The sequence below is a fragment of the Tamandua tetradactyla genome, chromosome 2, assembly GCF_023851605.1.
Source record: "Tamandua tetradactyla isolate mTamTet1 chromosome 2, mTamTet1.pri, whole genome shotgun sequence".
In the NCBI taxonomy this organism is placed as follows: Eukaryota; Metazoa; Chordata; class Mammalia; order Pilosa; family Myrmecophagidae; genus Tamandua; species Tamandua tetradactyla.
Genome location: NC_135328.1, coordinates 122,907,496 through 122,929,226, shown reverse-complemented (window position 1 = coordinate 122,929,226; position 21,731 = coordinate 122,907,496). Strand labels below are relative to the sequence as shown.

Here is a 21,731-nt window from a genome sequence, read left to right as displayed (position 1 = left end):
CATCAAGACCCAAACAAATGGGTGCAGACATGTCATCACCTAATCCAGTTTAATAACCACTCTTCATTAAATCACATCCTAGGGAGATGTTCTGATTACAGTTTCAAACATACAGTATTGAATAGGGATTATTCTGCCTTTACAAAATGGGATTTTGATTAAAACATGGCTTTTCTAGGGGAAATACATCCTTTCAAACCTGCACAGTAACTAAAAGAATCAAATACTGAGAAATGAACTTAACTAGGGATGCAAAGGACTTGTACAAAGAAAACTACATAACACTGCTAAAAGAAATCAAAAGAGATCTAAATAAGTGGAAAGACATTCCCTGCTCATGGATAGGAAGGCTAAATATAGTTAAAACGTTAATTCTCTCCAAATCGATCTACAAATTCAACACAGTACCAACCAAAATTCCAACAACCTACTTTGAAAATTTGGAAAAGCTATTTACCAAATCCATCTGGAAGGGAAAGAGACCCTGAATAGCTAAAAGCAACCTAAAAAAGAATAACAAAGTAGGAGGATTAACACTCCCTGACTTTAAAACCTATTATAAAGCCACAGTGGTCAAAACAGCATGGTACTAGCACAAAGACAGAAGGACTGACCAACAGAATTGAATCGAGAGTGCAGAAACAGACCACCAAATCTATGGTCAGTTGATTTTTGACAAGGCTCCCAAATCCTCTGAACTAGGACAAAATAGTCTTTTCAATAATTGGGCATGGAAGAACTGGATATCAATGGCCAAGAGAATGAAAGAGGACCCCTAGCTTACATTTTACACAAAAATTAACTCAAAGTGGATCAAACACCTAAATATAAGAACTAGCACCATAAAGCTTCTAGAGAAAATGTAGGGAAATATCTTAAAGACCTAGTAATAAGATGTAGCTTCCTAAACTTTACACCTAAAGTACAAGCAACAAAAGTAAAAATAGATAAATGGGAACTCCTCAAAATAAAATGCTTCTGCACCTCAAAAGACTTTGTCAAAAAGGTGAAGAGGCAGCCAATTCAATGGGAGAAAACATTTGGAAATCACATATTGGACAAAGGCTTGATTTCCTATATATACAAAGAAATCATACAACTCAACAACAAAAGAACAAACAATTCAATTATAAAATGGGCTAAAGATATGAAAAGGCATTTTTCTGAAGAGCAAATACAGATGGCTCAAAAGCCCATGAAGAGATGCTCATTCTCACTGGCTATAAGGGAAATACAGATCAAGACCACAATGAGATACCAAACAAAAACGAAACTATAAATGTAGGAGAGGATGTGGAGAAACTGGGACACTTATGCACTGCTACTGGGAATGTATAATGGTGCAGCCACTATGGAAGACTGTTTGGCAGTTTGCTAGGAAACTAAATATCAAGTTGCCCTATGACACAGAAATAGCAGTACTTGGTATATATCCAGAAGAGCTAAAAGCAACGACACAGACATTTGTACACCAATGTTCATAGCAGCATTATTCACATTTGGCCAAAGATGGAAACAGACCAAATGCCCATCAACAGATGAGTGGCTCAACAAAACTGGTATATGCATATGATGGAATATTATGCGGCAGTAGTACAAAATGACCTCCTGAAGCACATGACAAGATGGATGAGCCTTGAGGACATAATGCTGAGTGAAGTTAGCCAGCCACAAAAGGATAGATACTGTATAAGTCACTTTTATGACCAACATAAGTGTATAATCAGAGGCTTATAATACAGAAGATAGGGGACTTAGAGGAGAAGCTTCTATGTACCTCTTGGTGGTTCACCCACAAAATACAGGGGACTTAGAGATACATAGAAGCTAGAGATGGGTGACCTGTTAGCTAATGAGGTTGAATTCCAATGTAAGGTAATAGATAGGAGCAAAGGAGATTCTCTAGTGGGTCTAGAAGGTATATTACCACATTGAAGATCAACAAGATTGAAAGGGGCTGTATAGACCTTCATGCCCTACTGACTCACACTAGAAATATGAATAAGTTCTCATTAAGAATTACTTCAAAGATATGATTCTTGTATAAAGAGTGTTTAAGTGCAGGATATAGGGGGAAAACTGTTATTGCATGCTACGAACTATGCTCAAAAGGAAACCACCAGTACTACAACAGCAACAGCAGAGGTAAACAATGGGGTGAGGAATAAGAGTTCAGAGGAGGTTTAGATTTCCTATTTGGTGAAGGTGTGTTTATTGGTTTTCTTCCTCTTGGGAACAATGAAATTATTTAAAATTGAGAATGTTGATGGATTATGGACTTCGAGCCCTATACATGATGCCCAATGAATGCAGGTGGCTGAAGGATGCACTGATGGAAAAGCAGATTGGCGAACAATGGTGTGTACTTATGAACGAAAGCTGTGCTGCTACAGAAAGGAACAATACTGTAAGGTATGCAATGACGTGAATGAGTATGTGGGACATTTGGTGAGACAAAACAAGCCAGAAACAAAAAAACAACAATAGTATGGTCACCTTTAGAAAATGCTTATAAGAAAACAGGGACCTAGATTGTAAGGTTTTAGAGTAGACACATTAAGTCCAGAGGGGTGATTATTATTTCTGGATTTTGAGAGGCTGTTTCACATTACAACCTGATATTTAGAGATAAGAAGGAAGCCAAACAAGTTGGGGTTAAAGTGATTCAGAATATAGGGGTAAGGCAGACAGTGTCTACATTTGAGAACCACACATACTCGTTGAGACCAATGGAAGAAAGGTTTATTTGATCTAGAACTGAAATGTTCTATAGTGCATACTCTAATTCAACCTACCTGTATAGCTCATTTGAACAACTGAAACACAGAAAGCACAGAATAAGAAAGAGGTCCTTTAATCCTGTATAGATTATTGTAATTCCTAGAAACATCCTAGAGTATATTAAGCAGATAATAAAACAGCATTGGCAAAAGTCCCCTAAGGGCAGGGAGAAAGAATATGGAACTGTTAAACCTTACCATAAGGGAATCCTCTGATACTGTGTCAAACTTCAGGATACCCAAATGAATAGGCCATGCCCTCGATCCTGAGGCCTACTCTTATGAAGCTTATGTAGGTAGTGAAGAAGCTTGAAGCTTAGACTACCTGTAGCATGCCTAAGAGTTACTTCTGAAGGAGCTCTGTTTTTGCTCAGATGTGGCCTCCATCTCTCTAAGTCCAACTCTGTAAGTGAAATTATTGCCCTCCCCGCTACATGGGACATGACATGCAGGGGTGAAATTCTCCCCGGTGATGTGGGAAATGACTCCCAGGGATGAATCCAGACCTGGTACCATGGGATCAACAGTTACAGCCTTACCAAAAGGGTTAAAAGAAATGTAATTAATAAAGTATCAGTGACAGAGAGAGTTCAAATAGAGTTGAGAGGCTACTCTGGAGGTTGCTGTTACACAAGCTTCAGGTAGACCTTGCTACCTATCATAACCTGCCAACCCCCAACCAGGATCATTCCAGCCAATCCTAAAGAACACCTAGGGCAATATATAAGATTCCACAAGGGTTCCAGGCACTAGAGTAACTTTCCAGAAACCTACAACCTTCAGATGGGTACCTGATCCAGATAGCAAAGTGCTATTACTAATGTGGCAAAGTGAGATGCTCCAGGTTCTATCCTCCCCACAGAAGTTTTAAACAATAACAAAGAACAGGCAGAACCATCTTCCTCAGGGCTCCAGTAAAAAATTAAAGAGATGAAATGATGAAACAAGAAAAAGGAAACTCAAAAATGTTTGGAAACCTCAAAGTCCTTTGCTAGCCCTTCTTTCTCCCTTCCTGGCTTAATGCTCCACTAACTCTGTACAGGTCCCTGGTTCTAGTTGTGGAAGAAGCAGAGTAACTCTTATGCACACACTAGGGTGCATTTATGCCTATAACATTCCATCTGATGGCAGTCTGAAGGACTAAATCAGGACATTCATTGCAGGCTTAACTGTCGCAGAACTTGCCCACGATGTAGAAGCAGCTCAAATGGCAGCTAATACACTGTAAGAAAACAGTCAAATCAAAGCTATCTAGGACAAAGGATTACTGCCTTTGAGATAGATAATAAGGACCCAGGAACAGGGAGAAAGAATATTTCCTAGGGAAAAGAGACACCCAGATCCATGTAAATGAGGGATTACCAAAGGCCATGCATATGTGCCCAGAACAAGACACAAGCCCAGAAAAGACTAGGCATGGCATACACTTTCACCTCAGGCTGCTTTTTCAGATACACTGACTGGAAAGCTAAGCTCTGAAGGAGAACACTTGCACAAGCCAATCTGCAAAGACTGGGAAAGATGTTTGTTTCTTTTATTTTCATTTTTTATTAGCTCCTGGCATCCACGGAAATCTCTGCCATGACACTAGCTGGAGAGGAAAGCTTAAAAACAAACACCTCAGTGACTAAACTGAGGTACAACATATTAAATATTAAAATATCCAGTATGCAACAAAAGATTACAAGGCATGCAAAGAAACAGGAAATGATAGCCCATGCAAAGGAGAGAGAGAAAGCAATAGAAATTACCAACAAAGAGGACAACATTCTGAGCATACTAGACAAAGACTTTTTAAAATTGTCCTAAATGTGCTCAAAGTGCTAAAGAAAAACAGAAAGAACGAATGGAAATTATATAAACAACTGACAAACAAAAGAAAGGCTAGGATGAGGGAGTTGCCAAATCATGCACTGCCACCACCCACCAGATATTTCCAGATTGGCTGTGGGAAGGAAAGTTGAAATATCCAGTCCCACATCCCAAGATCATCCCAAGTGAGAGTTTGAGGGCCACCAGAACCATTGGGCATGCAAGTGGTGGGGCCTGGCTGGAATAACATTGGGTTTCTAATTAATTTAGCAAGTCTTGTAGCCAAGGAAAGGTGGGTGTAAGGAGAAGAAGTGACTCAAGTGCTCCATCTCTAGGAAGAAGTGGAAAATGCAGTCTGACAAACTGCCTACCTGCCTAGCTCTCAATAGAGCTTTAAGGAGAACTGCAATACCCACATGAGATCTGGGACTGAGTTTGGCAGGGAAGGTCTGACAAATGGAAATCTAAATATAAAACCACAAATGCATGATGGAGATCAACCTACAGAATAATTTTATTAGGATATTTAGCTGCGCTGGTTATACAATAGAAAATCATAAAGCACGTTAAAACTCTAAAAAAATATTTCTAAACCATATATCAGATAAAGATTCAATATCCCATGAACATAGTGAAATTATAGAATTCAACCATAAAAGAATAAACAACACAATTATAAAATGGACAAAGATATGAATAGACATTTTTCTGAAGAGCAAATTCAAATGGCTAAAAAGCACATGAAGAGTTGTTCATCTTCTTTAGCTATAAGGGAAATGCAAATTAAAACCACAATGAGATATCATCTCACATCTGTAAGAATGGCTGCCGTTAAACAAACAGGAAACTACAAATGTTGAAGAGAAAATGGAGAAATTGGAACACTTATCCACTGCTGGTGAGACTGTATAGTGGTACAGCTGCTATGGAAGACTGTAACAGTTTCTCAGAAAACTAAATATCGAGTTGTCCTATGACCCAGTAATACTAAGCTTGGTATATAGATATATATACCAAGAAGAACTGAAAGCAGTGACATGAACATTTTCACATTGCTGTTTACAACAGCACTATTGAGAGTTGCTAAAAGATGGAAACAATCCAAGTGCTCATCAACAAACAAGTGAATAAACAAAATGTGGTATATACATATGATGGCATATTATACAGCAGAAAGATGAAATGAGGTCCTGAGGCATATGACAACATGGATGAAGCTTGAGGACATAATCCTCAGTGAAATAAGCCCAACCCAAAAGAAGAGATACTGTATGATCTCGATATTATGACTCAGGTAAAGACAACAATGTCAAGGCTCAGGTGAGCCGACTGATTTGCTCTGAATAACAGGTCAAGAAGTGATCAGCTCCTAGATGGAAAATCAATGCAAATTGCAGTTAAGTATGTGTACACTATTAAAGTTAGGTTGACTCTTAACAGAACCTCAAGTAGAACTGCAATCACTTCATGAAAACTGGGGCTTGGTTTGGCAGGGAAGGACTTTTGGCCAAGTCTAAAAGGGGACTGGAACATCAATCTAAGTAAATAAAAAACCTTAGATGCATGAAGAAAATCAACTTGCAAAATAACCTTATTAAGACATTTAGATCCTTCTGTACAAAAAAATCATAAAGCATGTTAAGATTCATTCAGATATGACTCAGACAAATGAGCTAATTAAATCATGGAGGGGACAGAGAACTTAGAATAACTAATCAAAGATGTTCATAGTGACATAAAAGATATTAAGAAGAAACTGGGCCTTCTAGACTCCTATATTCTGGAGCTGCTAGAAGGAAAAATCTGAGAGGATCAAATGGTAGCCCACGACAAACTCTTGTTGAGTGCTTTGAAAATTGCTTTTTTATTTCTTTGCTTTGTATATATGTTATACTATACAAAAACAAAAATTTTTTTTAAAAAAGAAGAAACTGGAAAAGAATAAAGAATTTGAAAGAATAAATAGAAAAATGGCAGCTCTCACAGAGATGAAAGAATATTAGATACACAACAGTATATTTGAAGAAACAGAAGAAAAAATAAGCAAATTAGAAGACAGGTCAATTTACTTGAACATACAAAACAAGAAGTGGCAAGAAAGATGGAAAAAATGGAACTAGATCTCAAGGAAATAAGAGACAATTCAAAACACACAAATTGGTATCCCAGAAAGAGAAAAGGGATAGGAAGGCTAGTTGAAGAGAAAATGGGAGAAAACTTTTCAACTCTTATAAAATACATAAATGTGCAAATCAAAGTTCAATGAACCCCAAATAGAATAAATCCAAACAAGCCTACTCCAAGATACTGATCAGAACGTCAAATATTGAAGAGAAGGAAAAAGTCATATATGCAGCAAGGAAAAAGCAATTCACTATTCACGAGGGAAACCATATAAGACTGAGCTCAGACTACTCAATAACCATCATGGAAGTGGGAAGGCAGTGGTATGATATATTCAAGATTCTGAAGGAGAATGATTTCTAGCCAGGAATTATTTACCCTGCCAAGCTGTCCTTCGAAACTGAGGGAGAGATTAAAATCTTCACTGACAAGCAAAGGCTAAGAGAATTTGCTGACAAGAGACCTGCCCTACAAGAAATACTGAAGAGGTTCTGTCGACTTAAAAAACAAACAAATAAAAAAAAAAACAAAACCGGAGAGTGAGGTCTGGAAGAAAGTACACAATTGAAGTGTAACAGTTAGGGTTACTTAAAGAATTATAAGAAAAAGAGAGAAAAGAACATACAGATCTGTTAAATAAACACTAAAGGATATGATGGTAGATTCAAGAATCGTCTTTAGAGTAATAACCCTGAATGGTAATGGACTAAGCTCAGCAATTAAAAGACACAGACTGGCAGCATAGATTAAAAAATAGTATCCACCTATATGCTGCTTACAAGAGACTCATCTTAGACCTAAGGATATAAACAGACTGAAAGGAAAAGGATAGTGAAAGATGTTCTATGCAAGCTTTAACCAAAAGAAAGCAGGGATAGCTATATTAACATCAGATAGAATAGACTTTAAATGTAAAGATGTCATAAGAGATAAGGAAGGACACTATATATTAATAAAAGGGAAAAATTCACCAAGAAAAAATAACAATCATAAATGTTTATGCTCCCAATCAAGAAGGTCAAAAGTACATGAGGCAAAATTGGCTAAATTCAAGGGAGCAACTGATATTTCAACACTAATAATGGGAGATTTCAATACACCACTCTCCTCTATTAATAGAACTAGACAAAGGATCAACAAGGAAACAGAAAACTTAAATAATGTGATAAATGAGTTAGGCCTAACTGATATATATAGATCACTGTATATATATATATCCTGGTATATATATCCCAATATACCAGGATATATGCTGGTCTTTAGTGTGATGGAACATTCTCCAGAACAGACTATATACTGAGACACAAATAAGACTGTTATAAATTAAATAAGATTGAAATTATTCAAAGCACTTTCTCTGACCACAACAGAATTTAACTGTAAATTAACAATCACAAAAGAACCAGAACTTTTACAAATATATGAAGATTAAACAACATACTTTTAAATAATCAGTGGATCAAAGGAGAAATTGTCAGAGAAACTGCTAAGTATCAGGAGACAAAAGAAAATGAAAATAAAAAATATCAGAACTTGTGTGATGGGGCAAAGGCAGTGCTGAGAAGGAAATTTATCACCCTAAATGCCTGCATTAAAAAAGCAGAACAAGCAAAAATTGATGTAACTACTCACCTGTAGAAACTAGAGAAAGAATAGCAAACTAACCCCAAAGCAAAGAGAAGAAGAGAAATAACAAAAATTAAAGCAGATACAAATGAACTGGAGAACAAAAACAACAACACAAAGAATTAACAAAACTAAAGATTAGTTCTTTGAGAAAATCAATAAAATTGATGGACCCCTAGCTAGACTGACAAAGACAAAATGAGAGGGCGCAAATAAACAAAATTAGAAATGAAAAGAGGGTCATTACTATCAATCCTGAAGAAATTAAAAAAATCATAACAGGATATCATGAACAACTATACACCAACAAACTAAACAACTTAGATGAAATGGACAAATTTCTAGAAAAATATGAATTGCTGACACTGTCTTGAGAAGAAACAGAAAATCTTAACAAACCAATTACAAGGGAAGAGATTCAATTAGTTATCAAAAATTTTCCAACAAAGAAAAGGGCTAGAGCACTTTACAGGGGAATTTTGTCAAACATTCCAAAAATAACTAACACCACTTCTGCTCAAACTCTTTCAAACAACTGAGGAAAAAGGATCACTATATAACTCATTTTATGACATTAATATCACTTTTATCATATGCAAAAAACAACAGAGGTGCTACAATTCAGAAAACCACAGACCAATTTTCCTGATGAACACAGATGCAAAAATTCTCAACAAAATTCTACCAAATCGAATCCAACAATACATTAAAAGAATTATACATCAGGACCAAGTGGGATTTACAACAGAAATGCATGGATGGTTCAACATAAGAAAATCAATTAATGTAATACAGCACATTAACAAATTCAATGGGAAAAATCATATGATCATATCGATTAATACTGAAAAAGCATTCAACAAAATGTGGCATCCTTTTCTAATAAAAACACTATAAAAGGCAGTAACCATAGGAAACTTCCTCAACATCATTAAAAAAATACCCCATCATTCTCAACAGTGAAAAATTGAAAGCATTCCCCTTAAAATCAGGAATGAGATGAGGATGCCCATTGTCACCATTATTATTCAACATTATACTTTAAGTTCTTGGTAGAGCAATTAGACAGGAGAAAGGAATAAAAGGCATTCAAAGAGGTAAGGAAGAAGTAAAACTTTCATTATTTGCAGAAGACATGATCCTATAGTTGGAAAATCCTGACAAATCCATAACAAAGTTACCTGAGCTAATAAACAAATTCAGTACAATAATGGGATTCAAGATTAATGTACAAAAATCAGAAATGTTCCTAATATGCAAATAATAACCTAAATGTGGAGACAAACAAGGAAAAAATTCCATTCAATATAGCCACTAAAGAATCAAACTCCTAGGATTAAGCTTAACCAGGGAAATTAAAGGATCTGTACACAGAAAACTACAAAATATTGCTAAAAGAAACCAATCTAAACAGATGGAAAGATATTCTGTGCTCATGGATAGGAAGGCTGAATGCTGTTCAGTTGTCAATCCTACCTAAATTCATCTACAGATTCACAGTAATACCAATCAAAATTCAATAACTTATTTTGAAGACGTGGAAAAGCTAATTATCAAATTCATTTGGAAAGGAAAGAAACCTCAAATAGCTGAAGATAAGAGAGTAAAGTAGGAGGATTAACATGTCTCAATTTTAAAGCTTACTATAAAGCCACAGTCAACAAAACAGCATGGTATTGGCACCAAGATAGAAGTACTGATCAATGGAAACAAATCAGGAGCACAGAGACTGACCACTAAATTTATGGTCAACTGATCTTTGATAAGGCTCCCAAATCTACTGAATTGGTACAGAATAGTCTTTTCAATAAATAGGCTTGGGAACACTGGATATAAATAACCGAAAGAATAAAAGATGATCCATATCTCACTCCTCATACAAAAATTAACTCAAAATGATTCAAAGTCCTAAATATATGAGCCAGAACCATAAAACTCCTAGAAGAAAACACAGGGAAACATCATCAAGACCTAGTAATAGGAGGTGATTTCCTGAACTTTATACCCAGAACATACGCAACAATAGAGAAAAAAAGATAATGAGGACTCCTCAGAATCAGAAGCTTCTGTGCCTAAAAGAATTTTGTCAAAAAGGTGAAGAGGCAGCTAACTCAATGGGAAAAAGTATTTAGAAATTATACATCAGATAAAGATTTGATATCCTACGTACATAAAGAAATTATACAATTCAACCACAAAAGAATAAACAACACAATTCTAAAATGGGCAAAAGATATGAGTAGACATTTTTTCTGAAGAGCAAATACAAATGGTTATAAAGCACATGAAGAGTTGCTCGTCTTCTTTAGCTATAAGGGAAATGCAAATTAAAACCACAATGAGATATCATTTCACATCTGTAAGAATGGCTGCCATTAAACAAACAGGAAACTACAAATGCTGAAGAGACTGTGAAGAAATTGGAACACATTCACTGCTGGTGGGACTATATAATGGTACAGCTGCTATGGAAAACAGTTTGGCAGTTCCTCAGAAAACCAAATATCGAGTTGTCCCATGACCCAGTAATATCAAACCTGGTATATACCCAGAAGAGCTAAAAGCAGTGACACAAACAGACATTTGCACGCTTATATTCACAGCAGGATTATTCATAATTGCTAAAAGATGGAAACAATACAAGCGCCCATCAACAGATAAGTGGATAAACAAAACGTGGTATATACACGTGATGAAATATTATGCAGCAGTAAGATGAAATGAGGTCCTGAGGTATATGACAACATGGATAACTTTCGGGATATAATCCTCAGTGAAATAAGCCTGACACAAAAGGATAGATCCTATATGATCTTGATATTATGATTCTGGTAAAGCTGACAAAATCAAGGCTCAGGCAAGCCAAATAGGGGGCACCAGACCAGAAGTCAAGAAGTGATCAGCTCAGAGACAGAAAGCCAATGTAATTTCCTTTGACATTTGCTCTAGGATCATCTGGATGAAGATTCTGGGGACAGATGGGGAGTGTAATACTCTCCTGCCCTCATTACTGTCCCTGTTTCCTCCTCCCCTCTTTCTTCTCTCTTTCCTCTCTCCCTTTACCTTTCCTCTCTTTCTACCTCTTTGTTTTCCTTCCTTTCTTCCTTAACTAGATAAAAAAAAAAAAAAAGAAAGAAAAGCTATTATTGTGATAAAGGAAAAAAGAAAAGAACTGTGGGAAAAAATTAGGATGGTATCAAATAAAATGCGATCGTTACAAACTTAGGATGTTACATTTAAGCCCCATGGTAACCACAAAGAAAATATCCGAAAAATACACAGAAGGAAATGAGAAGGGATTCTAAAATATTTATTACAAAAAAATCAATTAAATGCAAAAGAAACCAGTGATGGAAGAATTGAGGCACCAAAAAGCTATGACAAAAATTGAACAGCAAAATGTGAGGAGTACGTTCTGTATTATCAACAGTTACTTTAAATGTAAGTGGGTTAAACTTTCCAGTCAAAAGGCAGATACTGGCAGAAAGGATTAAAAAAAAAAAAAAAAAAAAAAAGCAAGACCCAACTGCATGCTGTTTACAAGAGTCTCACCTTAAATTCAAAAACACAAGTAGGCTGAAAGTGAAAAGACGGAAAAAAATATTTCATGGAAATCGTAATTAGTAATCAAAAGGGACAGGAAATGACTATATATTATCAGACAAAAAAGACATAAAGTCAAAATACTGATAAAGAAAATTATCTCATTAAATGATGATGTTCTAAGAGGACTCCACAGTGAGAGGTCAACTATTCACATTAACTGATCAATTTAATGGAATAAAATACAAATTCCAATGTAATTTTTCCAATGTGAAATATGCACATGGTAAAAATACAAAAAGAATTAGTCACCTTCCACCTACTGGTCCTCAAGTTTCTTTCCCCCATAGGCAACCAGTATTCATTTCTTATATATTCCTTCAGCAATAATGTATGCATAAACAGTAGAATACTGAATACCTACTTTTATACCTTATTTGTTACATGACAATATAGCTAATATTGTTCCTTGCCGGTACATATACATTAAAGCTTTATTATTAACAGCTGTATTATTCCTTTTGTACATGCAGCATAATTTATTTAACCAGTTATCTATTCACTGGGGGACACTGAGTTTATTGCCAATATCTTCTATCACAAATAATGTTTCCTGAAACTATTTTTATAAATATAACTTTTTGCATTATTGGAAATTCATCTAATTCTTCAGTGCTAGAATTCAGTTTTAATAAATACTTCTGAAATGAAATACAAACAAGCTGTACCAAAATTTATTTCTACCAATAAAGAAAGAGGGCACCTGTTTCCTCATACTGTTTCTGTTAGTGAATTCACCAACAGAATTCAATAAAAGAAAGGAAAGAATGAAAGAGGGAAAGGGAGAATAGAGTACAGAAGTGAGAAAAAGAGAGATAGAGGGAGGGAGGTGTTAGTGTCAACTGAGGGAGCAATTAGCACATTTTCTCATATCAGCAAATGAATATCTTTAATTTTTTTATTCTTGTCTTCTCCCATTCTTGTTCTCTCTAAAATACTTAATCTTTTAAATATTTTTAAATATTATTTTCCCTCTTTTCTTTCTCTTCCATCTGCTAATTATCAAAGTCACAGATAAGAAATCTGTAAGCCCTGCATTGACTTTCAGAACCAAAGTACAATTGAATTTAGGCCTAAAAAAAGTACTCGAGCTCTTGCTAAAAATATAAAGAATCATAATGCTCTTTAGGGTCAAATCGAATCTGACAGTCAGGACGCATTTATGCTAGTAAAAAAAAAAATAGGAGAAGTTAAAGTAATAACGATTCTAATGCCTTAAGAGAATATTTTTCAAAATTACGCACTGAAAATGCCCCTAATCGCACTTCAACGGCAGAGAATAGTAAGCAATCTGAGAGGTAAATTCCAAGAAGCCAGAAATTTCTTTTAAGTCTAGCATTTTCTCTTAAAAACTCAAGGAAACTTTGCATAAATAATATGCACAAATGGTTCTACCACAAAAATATTTTCATATTCTAAATTTTAGAATATGCTCATTATTTAACTTTTCTCCCTCCCAAGCTTTGAGCAAAGTTGAAGAGGAAGATATACCATGTTTTTACCTCTGGCTTCATCTATCCTGTACACCACCACCAAGGAAATGGATACAGTAGTTCAGAAAGCATGGCCTTAAAATGCTCAAGAATTTTAAAGTTTTTAAGAATATATAATTATAAGATGAGCAGGTAGACAAATTTTCATTGCAAATATTTACTGGCATATCCTTTTAGCATAACATATCGTACAGCAGTTTCACTCAATGTGTGATCCACAAATCACTGTCAGTTGTTGGCAAACTGTTACCTGAAATCAAGGGTATACATTAAAAAAACATTTACGACAACTGGACAGAATAATTTTATGTGTATTGAATCTGAATAGTAAAAATTCAGGCTTATATGATGGATGTCTTTTTCCTATTCATTTTTTCAATAATTCATTTTTAAAGTATCAATTCACACCATTTGGAAATTTAAAAATAAAATGACAACTGGCCCTTTAGCAACTAGCTTTAAAAGCACTATTGTAGAGCATGGACTTACTATGTAAGAAAGACACTATGCTTTAAAACTTGTGGAAATTTGTTTATTAATCTCTTACTTTTTTTTATAAAAAACTGTATAAGATATTTATTAACAAATTCATAAAGAAAGCAGAAGCATAGATATGCCCATAGTCACGTGGGCAGCAATGACAAGCCTAAAACTTATTCTTTTTATTCTAAATTCAATGTTCCTTGAATAGAAAGAATTGGTTATATATTTTCAGCTTGTAATTATTCTTCTAAAGCAACTTTAAATATTAATCATGTACCTTTGTTACCTATATATAACTGTCTCCTTTATAAATAATAAATACATAATGAAAACATCAATTAAATTTACATATATATTCATGGCAATTTAACAAATTAATCATGGCAAATCAGCCAAACAACAGAAACTAAAACCCCAAAACAAGTTTAAACTGAAATACTATTTTGCCATTCTAAAATTCAAACATACTTAACTTGAGGAGGAAACTTATAATCCTTCAGAACTTAGCTGCATAAAACAAATGTTTTAATAATTTCTTTAAATTTCCATGTTTTGAAATTTATACTAAAATGTAATATTTTAACATTTCTAAAAGCTTTTGCAATACCAGTTTCATCAGTTGACTATTTTTAGATATTTTACCTTCTTTGCTGCACAAGAAGGGGGTTCCTTTTTCATACTTCTCAGTAAAAACTCTGGCATGTTATTTTCAATATCCTCACGAGTTCCCTTTTTATGCAAAACTGCAGCCAGAAATGAAATAACCTGAAAAGAAAAACTATTTTTTTAATCACCATGTATAATATATCACAACAGACAAAATTTCACTGCTTACATTACTCACTAGCCAATTAATGACAATTAAAGTATATATAAATAGATTTGTTAGGGGGAAAAACAAAACAAAACACTCATATGATTGTACTCATTTATATTAACAAAGATATGTATAATAAAAATGCTACCCTTAGAGCAAGAGTAGTTCAATGGTAGAATTTTCGCCTGTCAAGCGGGAGACTCAGGATCGATTACCAATCTGTGCACTTCCCAAAAAACAATCAAAACAAACAAACAGACAATTCAACAAATGGTGCTGCAATACAGAGATATTCAAATGGAAAAACAATGAAATATGACCCTGCCATACAGCATATGAAAAAAAAAATGCTACCCTCAGATATAGCAAAAAAACTTTTCACATTGCCATCTCTTCCATAATAAATTCTACCTACTCAATGAATTTTCTCTTCATCCCAACAATTACAATTTAATCTATCTTCTCATTTGTTCCTATTCAGGGAAATGACCTCTTCATATCATTATTTCTTCTCTATAAACAGTAGGTTCCATAAGAAAGTAAATTTGGCTCATAAATTTGATCGCTTATGTACATCCAATATACATAGGTGGAAAGAACGTTATTTTAAGATACATGATACATCGATACACCTACCATTCTGAATAATAACTATTCTCTAAATCAAGTGAGAAAGACAGATATTTAGTAAGAAGGAACTATAACTTCATATAATGAAGAGCAAAAAATACTGAATCAGGGCGATGGGACGGTGGCTCAGTGGCAGAGCTCTTGCGTGCCATGCCGGAGACCCGATTCAATTCAAACCAGCTGGATCTTGGTTCAAATTTAAGTTTGAGTTGCGTGGCAGCTGTGCGAATTTGGGTAAATTAGGCTAACTTCACTGAATAATAACTGTAAAAATGGCAAATACAATATTGGTTGCGTTGTTTTAAAGACTGGGGGAGAAAGGATATGAGAGATCTATGTGGGGTAAAAGAGTCATTATTACCTTATAAAAATAAATTATAGAAATACTTAAACTAAAGAAAAAGGTTTGAGAAGATTAGAAAAGCTAAAGGAAAACACTTAAAAACATGGGTGGGAAAATACCTTTAATTTGAAAGCCAAAAGGATAGAAAAGAAAAATGGGGCAGAAATATATGAAGCGACAAAGGCAGAAAACCTTCCAAACAGATTAAAAAAAAATCAAACCATAGATTCAAGATCTAAGAACACCAAGCTCCTCTGCTGTCAAAAATAATCTACAAGTAGATGTCTTATTAAAAAACTGCTGAGAATGAAAACTAATAAACAAAATTTTAAAAACCCTGCTGAAAACCTGAGACAGAGAAAAATCTTAAAAGCAGCCAGAGGAAAAAACAACAGATTATTTACAAAAGAGCAACAATTAGACAAATAGCTGAGCTTGCAACAAAAACAGTGGAAGACATAAACAGAACATATTCAAAATATTAAAGTAAAAGTAACCAAGATTTTTATACCTACTGAAAACATCACTACAGGATAAAGGATGATATGGTCTCTATTTTAAAACTTCAACTTCTGTGTGAGACCAAAGGAAGAGATATTTACTTGGTGCAAAATTGATATTTTGAGTAGCGCATTATTGAATTTAACTTACATGGTCAGTTTATTTGAACACCATAATTAGATGGAATATTGAATAGGGCATGAGATCTTGTTGGTTTGTACAGGTTAGTGTGATACCCCAATACATTACAGTGTAATTCAGGCAGAAAACAAAAATTTGCCAAGTCCCCTTTGGGGACTGGAGAGAAAAGGAGAACTATTCAGCTTTCCCATCAGGGGAGTTCCTAATATTCTCACAAGCAGTGGGGTCAACCAATTCAATATGCTAAGCCCTTGATCTTGGGGCTCATCCCTATGAAATTTATTTCTGCAAAGGAGAATAAACCTACTGATAATCATGCCTAACAGTCACCCACAGAGAACCTCTTTTGTTGTTCAGATGTGGCCAATCTCTCTAAGTCAACTCAGCAGATGAACTCACTACCCTCCCCTACTATGTGGGAAATGACTCCTAGGGGTGCAAATCTCCCTGGCTACATGGGACAGGACTCCCAGGGATGAGCCAGGACCCAGCATCATGGGACTGAGGAAGCCTTCCTGACCAAAAGGGGGGAAAGAGAAATTCACACAAAATAAAGCTTCAATGGCTAAGAGATTTCAAATAGAGTTGAGAGATTATTCTGGAAGCTATTCTTATACATTATAGTGATATCCCTTTTTAGTTTACAGTGTACTGAAGTGGCTAGAAGGAAGTACTTGAAACTGTTGAACTATATTACAGTAGCCTTGATTCTTGAAGAGGATTGTTCAGCTTTTACAATATGACCATGTGATTGTGAAAACTTTGCATCTGATGCTCCCTTTATCCAGGGTATGGACAGGAGAGTAAAAAAATAAGGCCAATCAACCAATAAATAATAAGGTGGAATAAGGGGTAAAAAAAAAAAATGGACAGATTGAAATACGATTGGTCAATGAGAGGGAGGGGTAAGGGGTATGGGATGTATGAATTTTCCTTTTTTTTTTTCTGGAGAGATGCAAATGTTCTAAAATGATCATGGTGATGAATACACAACCATGTGATGATATTCTGAACCACTGATTGTATACTTTGGATGGAGTATATATGCCTGAAGATATATCAATAAAAATATTTTTTTAAAAATGAAGGCAAGACATTTTCAGACAACAAAAGCTTAGCCAATATATCACCAAAAAGCCATACTAAAGAAAATAACTAGAGTGCTTTCAGGCACAAAGAAAATGATCCCAGACAGAAGCTCTGAGAGACAGGGAAAATTTAAGAGCAACAAAAATGACAAATATGTTGAAAACATAAATGAATATTAACATTATGAAACAATAGTAACGTTTTTTGGGGAACAAATAGTGGAAGAATTAAAAGATATGACAACAAATGCAGACGATTCAGAAGGGGAACAAGTGTAGCTATTATATTCTGAAGACCTTATATTTTAGAGGATGAAATAAAAGCATTAATTGGATTAGATTTTGGTATGCCAAAAATGTCTGTTGGGATCTCTGGGTAATCCAAAAATGTCTGTTGAAAACCACTAGAAGAAGAACAAAATAATGTACCACCACCAACCTCATAAGAGGGGATAATGGAATAATACAAAACAATCTATCCAAAAGAAGGAAAAAAATAGGAGGAAAATAAACACAGATGGCATGGAACAAAGAAAAAACAAATAATAAAATAACAGATTTAAATTCAAATATATTAGAAATTACATCAAATGGAAAGGGACTAAATGCTCTAATTAAAAGCAAAGATTGTCAGAAACAACACAGGAGAACACCTAAAAGAAAGGGTAGAGAAAGTTGAAAGTAAGGACTGGAAAAGATAAACAGTTTTGCAAACAAAACTAAGAGAAAGTTAATATAACTACATTAACATTAGATAAAAAACAAAACATATTAAAGGCAGAATTCAGAAAAGATTCTTTCACTTGGAAGTTATAAAAAATCTAAGTTGGTAAGGAAAAATTTACTGAATTAAAAGAAATAGACAAATTCACAAGTACAGTGGGAAATTTTAAAGGACCTCTCAGTAAATGTTAGAAACAAGCAAACGAAATAATCAATCTGTTGATTTTATGTTTGTAATTATACCACAATTAAAGATTACATTCATATATACATTCATGCACATATTTTTTAATTTTAGGTGACTGGTTCTCAAAGACTACTGAAAAGGAAAAATTAAAACATACTTTTAGATAGTGTATGACAACTTAAGATTTAACCCATCGCTTTGCTCTTTAACTCATCTATGGATTGTTTAACAATAAGAAAACTATTCATAATTATGGATAATTCATAATTTAATCTGTTCATCTACCAAGGATGATACAAAATCTTAATTCTAACTTTTGACAATTTGTTAAATTTCCTGAAGCAAAGATATATGAAATGTAATATTTTATTTATTTAAGAATTTCATATCTTTAGGAGAAGTTTCAAAGGTGACTAAATTTATATACTTTAATTGTGGATTAATTTTACTTAATTTACTAAATCCCCTAATGATTTTAAAGAAAAATCTTTGCATCTTGTTTAAATATTCTATGCTATTTCCTAGCATATTACCTACCCACACACTCCACCCAAAAGAGTTGAAATAAAAATGCACACTACACAGAAAAGCTAACTAACTTCACCGACAAATTCTTAGCTCAATATATTAATTAAGGGAATGCAGCAGTAATGTGTGAGTATCCAAAAGGCAGATAGGGAAAGCGAGCATTTGAAGACTAACAATTTAGTTTGTCAGGCCCTCTATAACTACAGACTGGTTAGCTTAAACAACAGGAATTTGTCTCACAGTTTTGGAGACTGCAAGTCCAAAATCAAGGTGTTTGCAGGGCCATACTTTCTCTGAAGTCATTCTGAATGGATCAGAGAAGTCACACTTCATGTCTCTGAAGTAGCATTTGGTGTTCTGGTGGTGGCTGGCTGGCGGTGATGGTTAGGTTCATGTGCCAACTTGAACAGGTTATGGTGCTCAGCTGTTTGGTCAAGGAAGCTCTGGCAGCCTAACCAGTACTGCAAGGATATTTCATGGACTTAAATCATGAGTAAACTGACTGCATCTATGGCTGATTGCCACTAAAATCAACCGGGGAGACTGCCTTCAATAACGAGGGAAGTCTCATTCAATCAGTTGAAAGCTTTAAAAGGAGACGTAATTTCAGCAGTCAGAAGAGAGAATTTCCATCTCTACTTCAGCCAGCCAGCTTCGCCTGGGAAATTCATCAAAAGCCTAACATCAGAATTCTCAACTTGCAGCCTGCCCTATGGAATTTGGACTTGTGCATCCTCAGTCACGTGAGACAGTTTTATAAAAATCTCATAATATTTACAGGTATGTCATTTCTGTTTCCCTAGAGAACACTGAGTAATCCACATGACCATCTGTCTCCTACTACTTGTGTCCAAATTTACTATGCTCATAAGGACTCCAGTCATACTGGCGTAAGACCCACCCTGATTCAGTTGGCCTCACCTTAATGAATCACCTTAATGAATAACATCTTCAGAGAATCTATTAACAAATGGGTTTACATCCACAGGACAAGGATTTAGGACTTAAGCAGAGCTTCGTGGGGAACATGATTCAATTGATAAGAATAGTATGTTAAGTTTCCCTGATGCTAAAACAAATATCATATAATGGGTTGGCTTAACAACAGGAATATATTGGTTCAGGGTTTCAGAGGACAGAAGGCTTGCTTCTTCTGGCAGATGGTATCTTCTGACTGGCTGGCAATCTTTGGGACTCCTTGGCTTTTTCATCACATGGTAATGTACATGGCAGAGTCTCCAGCTTTCTCATCCAGGTTGTTGAATTCTGGCTGCTCCCCACAGCTTCTTTGCTTATAGTGTGAGCACAACTTAACTAATAACATCTTCAAGGTCCTACTTACAAATGGTTCACACCCAGAGGTCTAACAGTGGAGATCCGAACATTCAATCCCCAGCAAACAGCACAAGTGGATTTCATGGACCAGGACTGAAAATGGCAATCATCACTTCCACCCACATTCTGTTGAGTGAACTCAGTCACAGGCCTCACTGACATGCAAGGGACACGTAAGGGAGGCTGAGAAGCCTCCATCTTCTGCAACTGAGAGAAGGCAAAGGAAATAGGAATTTTTGTTTGAGATCTAGCCATCTCTACCACACTATTAGCACTGCATAAGGTCCATCAAATCTAATTCTTAGAAGATAAAAGGCCAACTTATAACGAAGGTTTACAAAACTAAAAAGAAAAGAACACGCTTTAATGTCGAAAAGGCTACATTTTGTTTACAGATAAAAAGAAAAATATGGATTTAAATCATCCACCTCTAAAAGGCGAAAAACTGCATTTCGGAAATGAAATAACACTCTGCAAAAACTTTCTGTTTTTACTTAAAAGCATTTCTTTCTAAACTGTAAGGAAAATATTTTATAGGCCATCTTTCCTCACATACAGTCAGCTCACGATATACAGAGTAAAACAGAGGCTGGGAAACAGTGCAACAAACCATCCCTGCAACCATAAGAAGGCATAGCAAAAAGTGTCTATTTCATGTGTGGGGGTGGGGGTGGGGGTGGGGGGAAGTCCATATACCCTTATTTTTCATCTCTCTGGGAGATAAAAAGGTGCAGAGACAGTGCTTTAAAATTGAACTTCAAAAAGTATGATGGTTTTTGCTTACTTTGAAAAATAACAACAAAACAAAGTGCCATTTGAAAGAGCTTAGTCCATTGATCTTTACAAAGCTCTCTTCCTACAATCTGGAGTATATTCCAAAACAAGGAGGGCCACTTCATCTTTTAAAAGCCAGGAAATTTTTGTTTTTACTTTTAAAGGGCTTGCGGCCCTGTTAACCGTTCACATTGGGTATCAACGCATTTTCTCCATGAATGAAAATAAAGACAACATTTCTCTTTAGTACTATATTTCTGAGTAAACACCATGACTTGTGATCCAAAGAACTTTTAAATTTTAATATAATTTAAATGTTCTAAAGATCATATATCAAGACAATAGTATTGAAAATGACCTAAGAAGCTTTATTATCAATCCTACCATCTCAGGATTGAGAGTAGCTAGATATCTTTTTAAAAGGGTAGCCTTTAGTGATGACATCTTTGACAATGTAATATCTAATATATAAAGATTTATAGTTTGCAAAATTCTATTTCTCCTTTGCATCTCATCTCAAAAAATACTAATACCATCTTCTTCACATAGCAGATGGAAATATAAATAGGTAAAACTTACCACTGCTCTAATCCTTAAGAATTTATGGCTGTGAAAGCTAATTATCAAATTAAGATAAAAATAATAAATTATTTGGATGCAATGGATTTGAGTTATTTTCTTTTATGATAAACCTTTTTTTGTGTATGCTGTATGGCAGGGGTCACATTGCATTCTTTTCCATG

The 21,731-nt window shown here is 34.9% G+C and overlaps 1 protein-coding gene across 7 annotated transcripts in view; it reads right to left on the bottom strand.

The window, feature by feature from the left end:
• The window catches only part of ERCC6L2 (ERCC excision repair 6 like 2), a 170,803-nt gene that overhangs the window by 136,356 nt on the left and 12,716 nt on the right, over window positions 1–21,731 (bottom strand). For all 7 annotated transcript variants that reach the window (XM_077148717.1, XM_077148711.1, XM_077148716.1 and 4 more), the window contains one exon: window positions 14,564–14,686. In XM_077148717.1, the coding sequence (XP_077004832.1) occupies window positions 14,564–14,686 (123 nt within the window). The remainder of the gene's footprint in view (window positions 1–14,563; window positions 14,687–21,731) is intronic.